Source organism: Neodiprion lecontei, chromosome 3 (genome assembly GCF_021901455.1).
Source record: "Neodiprion lecontei isolate iyNeoLeco1 chromosome 3, iyNeoLeco1.1, whole genome shotgun sequence".
Classification (NCBI taxonomy): Eukaryota; Metazoa; Arthropoda; class Insecta; order Hymenoptera; family Diprionidae; genus Neodiprion; species Neodiprion lecontei.
The window spans coordinates 38,169,258-38,184,009 of NC_060262.1; the positions used below are offsets into that span (position 1 = coordinate 38,169,258).

Here is a 14,752-nt window from a genome sequence, read left to right on the forward strand (position 1 = left end):
TCCAGGAATTTTGCCGAGATTATAATGATGAGCGTACATATTAATTTGGCGTATTCTTAATTGAGAATACGAGAAGAGATTTCTTACTTTCCTGCGAAGATCTTGTGATTGATTGATCGATCTAGTTTCAACCCTGTGTGGAGACGGAAGCGTATAAGTAATAGTGAAAGTGAAGATCCTGGATCTAAGTTACCGCTTCTTCATACCATTTGCGATGATCATCGGCGTCTAATACGGCCGATGACAGCAGTGAGTGAGATGATAGACGGATCGATGAATAGCGTGACTAACTTTCTATCACATGACACCATCGATGAATATAAAATAAATGAATGTGAAAAAGAAATAAATAACTAGAAATTCGTATAGGTAATATAGGTACATACACGCATACCTACGTGTGTGTAACAGTATAAACAGGTATATCCGCATGTCCCGCACGATACTATAATAATTTACACATGCGTTGATTAATAACCGTCGATATGTATAAAACGGAGGTGAGCACATGCATACATACGTGACCGTGTCACAATAACCATAATAATCAAGTATATACACGTACACCTATGATCTTCGGGATGAAAATATTTAATAAATGTGTTTACATCACTCTTCTATTAACAACAATTGGATACTTGCTTACGAAATTGCCAATTGACGTCATTGAACGTGTCTCGCATTCATTGCTCGGCAACCAATTGGGCAAGGAACATTCGTAAACATGGACAGATGCTAGATATGATTGCTGTTACGTTTTTCATATACAGCTGCTTCTACATCAAACCACCTTATCATTTGCTATCAGTAAGTTTCTTTTCATGCTATTGTCAATCTCAAAATCTCAGATCTCTTCGTTGTGTAACATCGTTGGGAAAGAGCGATAAGCTGACAACTCCGATGTGATTATCAATTTCATTGGTTTTTCTTATTCCACTGACGTGTTCATCCCGGCACTGAACACTTACGTTTTTTTATGTTACAACTCTTATTTGCATGGAATGAAAATTTTGTAATTATATGAAATAACAAATCTCTAGTATTTTTTGTCTTTTCTTAAGAACGTTCGTTTATTACTAAAATATAATCGTTTCCACTAAAGCAATAATAATAATAAAAGTATAACATAAGTTATAATTAATAATTTGTTAGCTAATTTACTAATAGGGTAAAACGTGGCTATGTACAATACCGAGGAGAGTTTTTAACACGTGAAAAATTTTGCATACAGATATAAAGGGATGAAAAGATTCAGAGAGAGGTACGTCTAGATAGGTACAGGGAAATTATCTTTCCGTCACGAGGATTGTTTATACAACAATTAACTATAATAAGTTAATCTATAGTATATTTTGATGCAGGGCTTAGCCTATAATGGGGCTCATACCTCGCCTATATATATAAGATATTTTACATATAATAATATTCGTAATATAATAATAGCAATATAAATAAATGATAATTAATTTTTGTAGTCACGCTATAGTCTCTCTCTCAATATTCGCTTTATACTATACATTTAGGTATATTGAACCGTGTGTTATTAATTTGTTTCGTTTCACAATATAATATATTTCTTTCTGTTTCTTTAAAATCGTATTTCGAAACGATATTGAATTCATCTATCATATTATATCTATAACGCGATTTTACGTATCTATTTATGTATATATAGATATTTATACACCGATTGTTCGATCCAGAATTGTTGAAGAGGTCACAAGCGTGAAGGTTTATCGCAAACTTGACTCGAATATCTCCTTTTATCAGAGCAATTATTGCCGGTGTACGGAATAATCTCCCAACTAATATACAACATTCGATCCGTACTCGTAGAAATTGACGAAAAAGCGAATTTAAGAAAGCAAAAAGACGTAGGAAAAGTGACACAAAAAAGACGATAAACCGGTATAAGAGAAAACGAAATCGTCCGCAGGATCGCTTACAATTATTCAACTATACACATTTCAATAATAGGCATTAAATAAAATTCAACGATAATCGAGTCGACAGATGCTTTGGGGTCAAAAACTCGTTATTTTGCAATTTTAAAATTACCTAAAGTTCGGCAAACCGTTAATAAATCATCAACAAACACAGATTTTGTAAATTCAACTTCTTGAGTTATTCTAAAAGTGCAAAATAGTAATTTTTCTTACAAAGTTTGGATAGGCTAACGTTACTAACTTCAACTTCATGCATTGGGGATTATCCGGTACGCGCGAACCTCTTCGATTTATTCCATTTAACAGATATGTTTCGTTTCATCTCGTCATTTCATTAACATTGTCGTTTCGTTCAAATTTTTGTAGAATACATACACACACACATATATATATATATACATATAATATATATATATATATATATATCGTCGACGGTAAAAAACATGTCGTTCGAATTTTTTTAAAATACATACACACACATATATATATATACTATGTATACATATAGTATATATATATCGTCGACGGTAAAAAACGTGTCGTTCCAATGTTTCCCATAGATCCATCTGTTATCAGGGAATCGTTCCCTGCATCCTCGGACAGATTGTCCGCGGTAAGGACTCGCCGCAGCCCTCGAGGGCGTTCAGTTCCATCTCCAAAGAATGTCCGGAGCGATTGCGATGAGGAACGATAGGGAAGCGAGACGTCGCGTCCGGATTCCCGGTCTTCTTCTTCCCTAGGTTCTAAGCCCGGCGCCTTGCCACGTGTGGTTTACGTTGTTGACGTTGTAGACGGGGCTCTTCGAATCTCCCTCGTCCTCGGAGTCATCGTCCATGTCCGAGTCGCTGTCGTCCTCGGAGTCCGACTCTGGAGGCGGTTGAGGTTTCGCTCCAAGCCTTACAAGCTCCCTCGCAAGCTCGAGGTCGCCGCAAGCCGCTATTTGGTAGGCGGTTATACCGGCGTAAGTAAGGGCGTCGAGACACGGGGCGCACTCCTGGAGTAGAAACTTCGTCACCGATGTCCGATGTCGCTCGATCGCCAAATGAAGCGCCGTCCTTCCAGCGAGCCATTCGCCAGCCTCCAAATCGGCCCCGTTCCGCAGGAGAAGTCTAACCAGTTCAACGTGGCCTCCGATCACCGCCGCGTGGAGACAGGTTTGTCCTGGAAACAGAAAATTTCGATATTGATCGTCAGTTGGGATGCTACATATCGCATGTAAATCAGTTCCGATATCCGCTAGTTAGAAAAGCCACTTGTCGTGCAATTATATCGGAATTTACAATGTACATGAAATTCAAACTCGTGTACAACATATGATATAAAAGATTTTACAAGATCATTGTACATTCTTAGATCGGGATAAACCTAAACGTTGATTTACTCGATTGCAATTGCAGCTTCGTACTTTGCTTTTTCGCCTGTGATGTTGAACGTTACAAAATAATTTGTATACAATCCAGAAAGCAGGCAGAGGAGTTGAATTTCAAAAGGTTATCGACACATATATGTGCCGATTCATCATCGTCACAAGTAGGTACAAAGAATCGAGCGGACGTTATAACCGTTTATTCGCGTATACCTTATACAGTTGTATGTATAATTTTTAAACGCCACGTAATGCAAACGTGTTAATATCTTGTTCAAAGATTGATGAAAATATAACATCAAACTTCCACCGCATCTTTGTGTCATAAATACATACGTATAAATTAAATTAATTATCATACGTGTACGACTTTGATATTTTCGCTGATTTTCTTTTTTCTCGTTTAGAAACATTATACCGAAGTAACATGGAATATAAGAAATATATATATATATATATATATATATGTACATACACGTCAAACTACCCACATTACGTACACATCACAGCCAAGGAGTGAGAATGACTTGACCTAGTATAATAATTACATATACTAATATATATATACACGATGGAAAAATTTCGAAAAAATATCATCAAAAAGTATCATTTTTGACCGAAAAGAAAAAAAAAGCAAAAAAATCTATCGGACATCAAAATCTAAGGAGGTGAGGTCCATGACCCGTTGGTTTGACGTAGAATACTCCATATACATAAAATTAAATGGTCTGCGGTTTCCGCAAACCGAGTGAATAATAAGAAAAAAAAAATTCTTTATCCGCCGTCCCTATTTGCACGTGTATGTGTATGATATGTATATATATTTTTTTTACCTCCAGTCACGCGGTTTTCACAGACGTTCCGGAGCGATATTTTTTTTGCGCGCGCATGCGAAGTGCGAGAGGAAATGCTCGCTCATGTGTGAGTATAAATAGGGACAGGCGAGTATAAGAAGGATCGTCGATGCGAGTATGTGTAATAATTCAGAGCGTGTGCAAGAGGCGGACGTTTCTGGTTTGTTGAGATAGAACAAGACGCAAGACGTCGGTCACATGCCTTAGCATCAACGAAAATCGGCAGTCGGTGGAAGGAAAAGTTGAAAATCAAACGCAGACTCGCGCACGGAGATAGAGGATAGAACTAGGAAGAATTAAGAACGGGCATGAGGTAGGTGAGTCACCGTCGGAGAGGTTTGGCTGGCTGCCTGCGGTCCAAACTAGGCTCGCCCCGATCAAAGCGCCGCTAAATTTAACCACCCTGAGTTAGCACCGGTCGCAAGCGTCATTGGCGTAAACGATGGAAAATTCTTCGATCCGTTTCCCTTTCTATTCCGACGATTCGTTTTGTTCGATAATTTTCCTCGTCTTTCGATCGTCGTAAAGTGAAAACAATTTTCACTTCATGGAATTCTCCCCTACACTTTTATGCATTTTCTCCTCCAACTTGACCGCGAATTATTACAGTTTTATTTCGTCTTTCCCTGACTCGATATTAAAAGTTTCTATTTTTGCGTATCGTTATTTTCTCATCTAGAATGTTACTTTCGTCCGTAAATTATATTTCTTACCCCATATTTCAAATGTATTGGGTAATTTAAGCGCCCGTTTGGTAATTTACTGTTCTTTTCTCGACGACCTTGGGTAAATAACAAACTTCCAAGTTTATCGCGGTGATTATAAAATAAGAGCAGGTAGTGGGTATTAGGTAGTACTTGTATACGTGTATACGTGTATCTGTATGTTTGTACAATGTACCTGCGTAGCAGCAAGTGCGCGTCACGGAGAATTGGCGCGATGTATACATGTATGTATGCACATAAAAAAACAATTGGTATATAAAAGTTTGGGAAAATCCCGCGACACCGAGACCTCGCGTTGATTATATACAACGAGACGTATTCTATTCATCTGCATGTTATGTACGTAGACGTACATGGAGCGAAAAAATAGCGTGTTATTTTCTTCCCACACTTTAATTAAAGAGACAGTTATGTATATGTATATAATATATACCGCAATCCGTTACATTGAATCACCACACACGTGACTATAATGTAGCAGGTATTAAATGTCGTCATTTTTCGTATTATATGTCAATTTCTTTCCTTTCTTTTCATATTAGCAGAAGGGTTAATGAGATTGTAAGGAAGAAAAAATCTGATAAATTTTTAAGACGAGAGTGAAAGAGAGAAAAAAAAAAAAATAAATAAAAAATAAAAAGTTAAATCAAATGCAAACGAGATGGAAGAAAAGTGTTCAAAATTTTCCTACGTATATTATACACACACAAATTGGTGAAAAATACGTGGAAACGATCGCAGAGCTGTGGATAATAAAGGCGTTGCATACACTGATTGGAATGAGGCTGTTATTCCAGTTTAGGTGGTTTAATTAACTGTCTATAATACACCCCAGCGAAACGATCAGCAGCTGCATGGTATTTATATACATATATACAGATTGCAAAAGAATTCGTCTGTGACGCAAATGAAAACAAATATCTCAACTCAACACAACATATGTGTAATAATATTATATATAAAAGCTGTTATCAATAACGAGAACCACTTAACAAATATATCGAACGACTGACCACAGGATCGCACGTGTTATAACATATCACACATGTGTTCGTTTGTGTTTGCGAATAAATTGATTGCTCAATTATTTAGGATTCGGAATTACGTGAAAAACAAAAAAAATATATATATATATATATACACATATAATTGAGAAAGGAACGCGTCGTTCGTCATTATAAATTATTTTCGCCTCTGTTATCGATTCACGTTTCTTTTTTTTTTTTTTTTTTTTTCGTTTCCATTTATCCGCACTTTCACTTTTTTCAACCATATTTCTTACTCTTGATTTTTTTCCCGCCGAGGGGATCCCGTCTCAACGTCCACGCCAATGTGGGATTTCCCGCGGCGAGAATGCCGCGGTGCGCAAATAGCCGAGTGAGTATTTTTAAAATATCAAAAACATCTGCTACAGGGGGCTGAATTTCTCTACCCGCTACTCCGTGATGTAACGGAATCTGGTTGTGAACGGGTGTCTTTACGCCCGCGATGAAAAATGTGCGTATTTCAGCGTGCACGGAAGCGAATAATCGGAAAATACAACTATTAGCCACAGAGCGAAGAGCTTTGCATTTTTCTTCCCCGTTCAATTCTTTCCTCTCTTAAAATCATACTCGCAACTTGTATTGTCAGTTTCAAAGGAAAAGGAATCACACGAGTGTTCATTTTATCAGCTGTCATCCTGTTTTTTCATACCCTCTCAAATTAAACCTTTCTTTCTTCGATCTGTCGATCCGTTGTTTATTTTCACGGTAATTAATTTATTCATCAATTCACGGAGTCAAGAGATACAGGATGACCCTGCAACGAATTTGCGTATAGTCTGCAAGAATCGCGAATCGTGCAATATTGTCGCTGCGCTTTTGCAATTCTTGCCGCCATACAGAGTCGATTAGATATTTCCGTAGGACAAAAAAAATCACTGCAATGTAAGATGTAACACTTTTGGATAATATGACAACTCGGATGCATGCACGTATATTATAATCTTTCGCAATCAGATAAAAAGAACCGGGACAGATATAAGACAGTTTCAATAAATATGTTATTTATCTGCGCATGTAAACCTTTTATCCATATTTGACAATACATATCTATGATTTACATTACTCGAGATAACGCAAATGAGGGAAAAACCCTGATGACAAATATACGGATTGAATTTCCCCCACACACACACACAAGCACGTATGTATGTATAAACAATGCCATACATATCTATATATATATATATAACGATATAAACACGCTGTAAATAATTTATATACATTATTGTTTGTCGATCACGCGTTTGAATTTTCCGACACATATCCTATAAAATACGTTACACAATTATTCCTGCGCGTATCGTAGCAGTTTTTTCGTCACCCATTTCGCCATCTTTTTTATGATATATATCGGACCGATTTTCTGGTATATTTATTATAATATTTATTAAAAAAATTTATACATGGATCGATATCCAGGTCTTTTTATTCACGTGTCAATGTGCGTTGTATTTAGTACGTATATATATATACATATTCATAGATACGTTAGTAAAAAGACTTGCATTCATTCATTACATAGAAAACCGCTGCTGAGGAAAGAGGGAGATTTAAAAGTGGGTCAAACTGTGTAGAATAGAGAGCATGACTAGCGTTATTCAAGAAGTCTGTAATGTGTATGTAGGTATATAGCGAAGCGAGGCTCTCCTACGACAGGTTAAAAGCGCAAGTAGATATTAGCCACGGCAACGTCTTACAAATCTTCTAACGACCGCAAACGTGAAGGAAAGAAAAAAAACAACTCTGCTTAATGGACAACTGCGACTGCAACTTGCTTCGCGAATTACAAACTGTAGGAAAAAACACATTCTTTCGAAACGTCGCTCATGCGCAAATATTATTCTCATATCGATACAAAAATCGTTATATCATTTATACAACATATATCCTTCACTCGTAGCAATTCAGATCGTAAGTAGATTAAAGTCGCTATGTTTTAAATGAAATAAGAAATCGTTTGAACTTTGACGTGTTATTCAGTCATCAAATTTTAATGACTTCAATAATTGATTAAACGCACGTATACCGTATATAACCAAAAAAATTGAAAAAATATAAGGATATTCAATTATAATTTTATCGACAATTAGTCCAAACCTTTTCTTTCTCAATTTTTTAAAATAATTATTTCTTCCCGCAAGCCATTGCGGCGGTGTTAATCGAATGGTCGTATAACATAATGTATTATATCGTATATTACTGGCATACGGGTTAAGAACCACGTGCAGGTCGTCATCATAGACACGTGTCTCCGGGGAACTCGAAAATAGTAAAATTAAAAGTAGTATTTTCACCCCGCGGCGGCTGTGATAATTGGAATATATGCTCGATGCGAGTGCAGGTTGCATATTTACGTACGCATATATTTTACGACTGACTCGCATCGGCGAGAAACGAAAAAATAATCACGCGCAATCGAGGTTTCTTTCAGTATCGTTTAACCGTTATTTTTCTTCTCGCGAATATGTCTTGCAACGTGTTGCATTTATGTACTGCAAAATTTGAAAATATACGCGACCGTAAGAAAAGCGAAGTATCGCGTCGCAACGCGTTGTGATTTCTCGGGAATTATTAATAAAATCTCCTTGCATCGTACATATATTGCGTACGTTGTACTGTAGGTGTATATACATGTACTCGTATATGTACAACTAAAAGTCAACAATAAAATAGAAAAAAAAATTACAGATATACAGCAATAATTATAATACAAGAACGTGAAATTTGCTTTTCAATACATTAACCAAACACTGGCAATATCAACTGTAAACCGTTATATTGTTAGAGCTAAATTTCGCTACGATAAATTGTTACTATGATAAATATAAAATGCACGTGCTGTTAGTCTGTCGGATTATTTTTACAATTTTATAAGTTATTTTTGATGTGCATTCTTTTTATTATTCCGTAATAATCAAACTTGTTTTTCGAATAATATTCGATCAGATCGCCGGCTATATTCCCTATTACATACCTTGATTGCCATAGAAAAGGATATGGTTACATCTGCAAGGTGACGAACCGCTACATTTATAAATGATGCACTATTTCTCTTAAGTTTCTTCTTATTTTACTCCAATATTATTCCTGTTTTATTTTTTTTCGTTTGTTTCTGTGATGTTGGTTAGTTACATACGCGACGTTCCGCTACGTTGCGTAATTTGCGGTAGTTGGGTATACATACCTACATGTATTACATAAATGTAGATATGGATATTTACGTAAGAAATGTACATACATTATAAGATATATAAATATCATCCGTGTGTGTATATATATATATATATATATATATATTAAATTAATCAAACGTGACGATGTAGCGCAGCGTGTTACCGTAATATGCTTCTTGGTTCATCAGGGTAATAGTTATTCAATTATATAAAGACGAGAATAAGCGGACATATTAATTTTAACGAGTAATAATTCATTTCTGAAATCCACGGGATCGGTATTTTACTAACGATAAAGAAGAAGAAAATAAATAAAATTATAACAAAATCATCCGTCGTTGTGCAAATGTGCAAGTCACTCTCTCCATCGGACGAGTGCGTGCAACCGTTACATCGTTTATTCGTTCCTTAATTGACCTTTATTCAACTAAATTGCAACTGCTACGTGTTTTGTGTGTTATTCGAATGAAGCTAAGATGTGGTGAAAAAAAAACTCCATTTCCGGCTACAACCGACGGACAAACCAAAATTTAAATAAGAATGTCGTTTAAAAAATTTATAGCTTGCTGCGGGGAATAATTTATTTATAATATAATGTGTATAATTTATGCAAAATCCCATCAGTTTGATTCTTCCGTTTTAGAAAAAAAAAAAAAAAATATATAATTAGTCGGGTATGAGAAAAAGTGTAAATAAAATAATAACCAAAGTGAATTTAAGCGGAAAGAGAAGCGTGTGTTCATTTTTACAGTCCCGCATGGCTCGGGATTTACGATTAAATGCAGATCAGGCTGGACATAGCTTCTGTGCCTTCTGGCATATAACCCAGCGTAACCCTAACCTAGCCTAACCAGACGCGCAAAAATGGTGTATATCTATACGCATGATGTATTTAGTTGTGAAAAAGTCGAGGATTTCACCGGCAGATGTCGCTAAACGTTACAATCTTGAAGAAGATATCACATGATCGGTAGAATTAAATATCTCTACACATACGTCCACCACCTACGTGGAACGTAAATATGCACTGCAAATATGTATATACGTGACATACTTAGATCGACGCGGTTGAGAAGTTTGCACGACGTATTTTCGCAAAATTGCAAATATATACAGGAAGATTATACCTTGTGCGGATATACGTACGTATTCACAAAAGATCACGTAACCGTCGAATATATGTATACATACACGCGTACCGATCGTACGTATGGAGAGAAAGTTGGAAAAATTTTACAATATCGCAAACAGATAACGATCGATTATACATACTGATTCGATCGTTACTCAGTCGAGAAATGTAATTCTTTAATTTCCCGAGAGTGTTTCCTAACGATTATTCAACCGTACATTTTTCCCCTCGACTTCAATGGTAATATTGAAGTTTAAAAGCATACTGTGTAAAACTTTCGCGCGCTGCCATATTTATCCAGACTTGCTTACAAGCGAAATAGAAGCCGCAGAACCCCGAGCCATCTCATTTTCACTCCACAAGTTGCATACCTTGGTCAGGATAGTCTCTAGGTACAATAATCGTGCGCGATATCCAACCGTCACGTTGATGAGTGGAGTACATTTCAAAAGCCAAAACTCGCGCGACAAGAGGATACAGTGGAATTACGACGAAACGGATGGTCAGTAAAGGTGAAACGGTTGCCGAAGGCACGACCGTCTCTTGAAAATCCCTTTTCTACCCGTTTTCTAGTGGAAGGTTTTCAAAAGGGCTGACCACGGGTGACCACCACTCCTCACTCGGTGCAGTCAATTTTCCAGACGTCCCGAGTGCATTCGAGGAGGGCATCCACGCCTCTCTTCGAAGGTCTCGACTCGGGCCGTCAACTTCCATATTCCATGGCTCGTATCTGATCGGTGAGCGTGCTTGCTCTTCGGACCCTGGTTATACCGTTTCAAAACTACTCGACGATCGTCCTTACATGCCGACGGTGAGACGGAGTGAATGTATTACCCGGCTCGACTTTCTCTAGATTTACCCGCAGACTCAAAACGTTCGGGCCCCAACCCTGCAGTCCGGAGTTTACGATGTAAAGGTGTTTCTAAGCCGCAACAATCCGCCTTTGTAGTTGCAATTAACTTAACAACAGCTCAACTTAACAACACAATTATTTCCCGACCCTGGACAAACATCTCCTGCGTCAAATGCTTCGCGCGTTAGTTACGACGATCTAGCCTGGATAAGGTCGAGTATTGCCAATGTTACAAGAATTCCCTGAACCCGATGTGAGAATTAATCACGGAGAGATATATTCGCAGGCAATCGTAAAGCGGGAAATTTACGGCATTCCTAATTACTGCCAAACCGAAAGAAACCGACCCAGTCAGGCGCTCTCAATATTACACACCTTGGCTGCACGGGCATGGCATTGGTTGTAATAACGGCCGTAATAACAACATGCGTTAAGGTGCGCGTAACGCTTATGCAAATGAGATGGAAGGCCAGACTAAGAGGCGAGACTGCGGCAAAATGGACTAACCGATTAGGAGATATTCACCGCAACGTGCCACGTCAGAGTTTAATACGTACCTAGGTAGGTACGTCAATTTTTGACAGGATATCCGGAGTGGATTGAAGTTCGTAAAAACGTTAACGTAACGATGGATCTTTATTACGGGGAAAATCGCTACTTGCGGTACTACTTCGAACATATACATATGATACGTGACATGAATGTCATATTAAATTCCCATGTGAACAGTAAGAATTGAACAAAGCGAACAAGCGGTTAATTATTACATGTAGTTTAGAAATTTAACTTCTTGCAAATCATTCTCAAATTTCAATCTTACAGTGATTAATCATTTTTTAATTTTTCCTTACCTTAACGCGTTTTTTACACTATAACATCGAATCAGGGTGAGCAATAATTTTTGCAAAATAAATTTCATGGAATTTTTCTCGTCTGGATACTTTATATACCTACCACCGATTAACGATTCACGGCTCAAAATTCCGAAAGTTCAAGTTACGGCAGAGCAAATAATGCGTGTGTGTAATATTTATATTTCCAAGAACACGATTCAAGTTTCCTGCGAATTTTGTGCAAGTTTACCATGAAAATTTTGAATGTTCCACGAGATTCCCAGGTCTTTCGTGTGAATGGCCGACCACGATGCGGATGTGAAACGCACAAACAACAGACGGACGAACAAACGTGGCGCGCATAAACCTCGGCAGAAATAATTGCAACAGTCCGATTGACAGGCGAAACGGTCGACATAATTCGATGCGGTGCAGCGATGCGAACGGTCTCGGATTATCCGCGGTATACCGACTATGTAATATTACACTATACCGACTATATATATATTACACTCGGCGTCGCGAATTCCGCAGGTATTGTGTTTTACAACCGTCCATGATCTGTCCCAACATTTTTTGAGTTTTCTCACACCGACGATACGCGATTGCCTAAAATTGTTAACCCGTTGTAAACTTCGTCGAGTGGATCCCCCGTTTTTTTTTTTTTTTTGTTCATGTTATAATTGACAAACAGCCGTCTCGTCTTTTCTCTTTCACAGAACCGTTGCTAATCCTCGGTTCCTTTCCAGCCTTTCAGGTTCCCATCGAGTGTGCAATTTTTACGCTTACATGCATTTCGATTCCACCGACCGCGTTGCAGCTACACGATTTTTACGTACTTGCAACATTATCTCCGGTACGACAATTGCATCGAAAATAATTGTTTATTCTCTGGGTGTGCTGTGTGTGTGTGTAATTTTTTTACGCACTCTATTTTTGCACAAAGACTTTCGACGAAAACGCGAACTAAATTGCTACCTATTCAAGTTTATATATATATATAATCTCATTCATTTACTTCTCGACGATTCAAATCGACCCGGATAATCTCAATAGGATAAAACAACTCGTCACTGATGACAAATCGTCACCGATTTTCTGCATTTTCACGATCATCCGAACAGACTTTGGCGATGAATAATTGTAGAAATTAAACGGATTAAAAAATTCCAGAATATTTTTATAAAGAATAAAACAGATCTTGAGGTGGTTGTTTGTCGGCTTCAACTGCAAATTTGGCAGTTGAAATGAAAGGCAAAATAAAAAAAAAAAAGAAAGGAAATGCGAAGCAATCATTTACACGGTAAAACGAGATTCGAAACCTTGCCTCTGGACATTTTGAAAGTCGAAACTAAACGGCCGAGGCGTTAAAACGTGAACCACGCTTATATTGGTAAAAGGACTCGCAGTATTATTATCATACCCACTGCTGGGGATTCCCCAATAGCGTGACTTTTTATCACGGCGATATATTGGCATGATTTACAGTTCGTTGTCAGAATACAGCATCGTATTGCAATTACACCCACACACCTTCTATCGTATTATTATTTTGCGTCAACCCATCACATTCATATTCTTAGTTTTATAAAATTTAAAAAAGAACCGCACACTTTTCCATGCGCAAAGAGTTAATTAAGTGTAAGATAAGAAATCATTCGGAATAAATAATGCAATCTACGTTTGCTCATCCTCTTTGTTTTCTTTCCCTTACACTCAACTTGCGTATAGCAATGCAAATTTATTACACAACACGTGCGCACTTGTACATTTGTAAGTATATTAATGAAAAAAAAAAAGAAAAACTTTTCACCCATCTTGTTACTCGCGATTATAAGACTGAACATTATACCCGCAGATCTCACGTCATCGTCAGGAAATGGTTGGTGTTATTTGAATTTGTTTAAAAATGTTGTTCCCGGCAATTTTTTCCCTACTCATCCTTTTTATCATCAATTGTTTGATAAAAACAAATGAAAATTACGTAAGTAGCTCAACTGGCACCAATATCAGATATTCAATGTATATAAAGATGAGTAAAAGGGGCGTCACGTCTGTGAAATATTCATGAAAACGATATTGTGGAAATCGTATTTCACATTAGCAACAAAACTCTAAACTTATCGATGCACAGTACCTTCTACTAATTTTAATAATTTTCGAATACTCGTATCACGCATCGAACCTCGTTGTTTGAATTCATTTATAAATTTGTGTATTTTTTTTCAAATATCTACAATATGTTTATCGCGGTATCGCAGCATGTGTATTTCTTTGTCGTTGTTCTTCAAACTAATTTACCGTGTATCGTTTAATTTGATTCTCGAATTTTTCAATTCATGAAATCACGGAAGTGATTAATATATAGAACAAGGTGAAATTCAATCGAAATATGATTTCCTGGATGACGAAATGATAAAGTTACCGTTACGTTAATTAAATATATAATGATAAGTTCCGCGCGTCGCATCGAATTCATCTAAGATTCAGTGACGGCATTTTTCCTTTTACATACGTTATATACGTAGTACAACAACCATACCGTACACATATATTTATTCATTTATTTACTTATATTCACATATATATGTATGCACAGGTATAACGTAAATCTGAGTTGCAAAGTGAGCGAGTACTTAAATATATTAGCGAGATTAACGCAGGCATTTAAATTCAGAAACATTCAAACGGCAGTAAAAAAAAAAAAAAAAGATGAACAACAAATAAAATAAATAGAAATTAATTTAAACACAACTCGAGAAAACGTTGTCGAATAAAAAAAAACCATTCGTCTTTTAGCTCGGTTCTTTTTATTTTATTCTCC

At 36.9% G+C, this 14,752-nt stretch overlaps 1 protein-coding gene across 1 annotated transcript in view; it reads right to left on the bottom strand.

Annotated features, from left to right (window-relative positions):
• Window positions 1–1,040: 1,040 nt before the first annotated feature.
• LOC107226465 (NF-kappa-B inhibitor cactus) overlaps window positions 1,041–14,752 on the bottom strand; it is a 30,885-nt gene continuing 17,173 nt past the window's right edge. Inside the window, exon 4 of the mRNA XM_046733807.1 lies at window positions 1,041–3,107. Within this exon, the coding sequence (XP_046589763.1) occupies window positions 2,683–3,107 (425 nt within the window). The 3' untranslated portion in view covers window positions 1,041–2,682. The remainder of the gene's footprint in view (window positions 3,108–14,752) is intronic.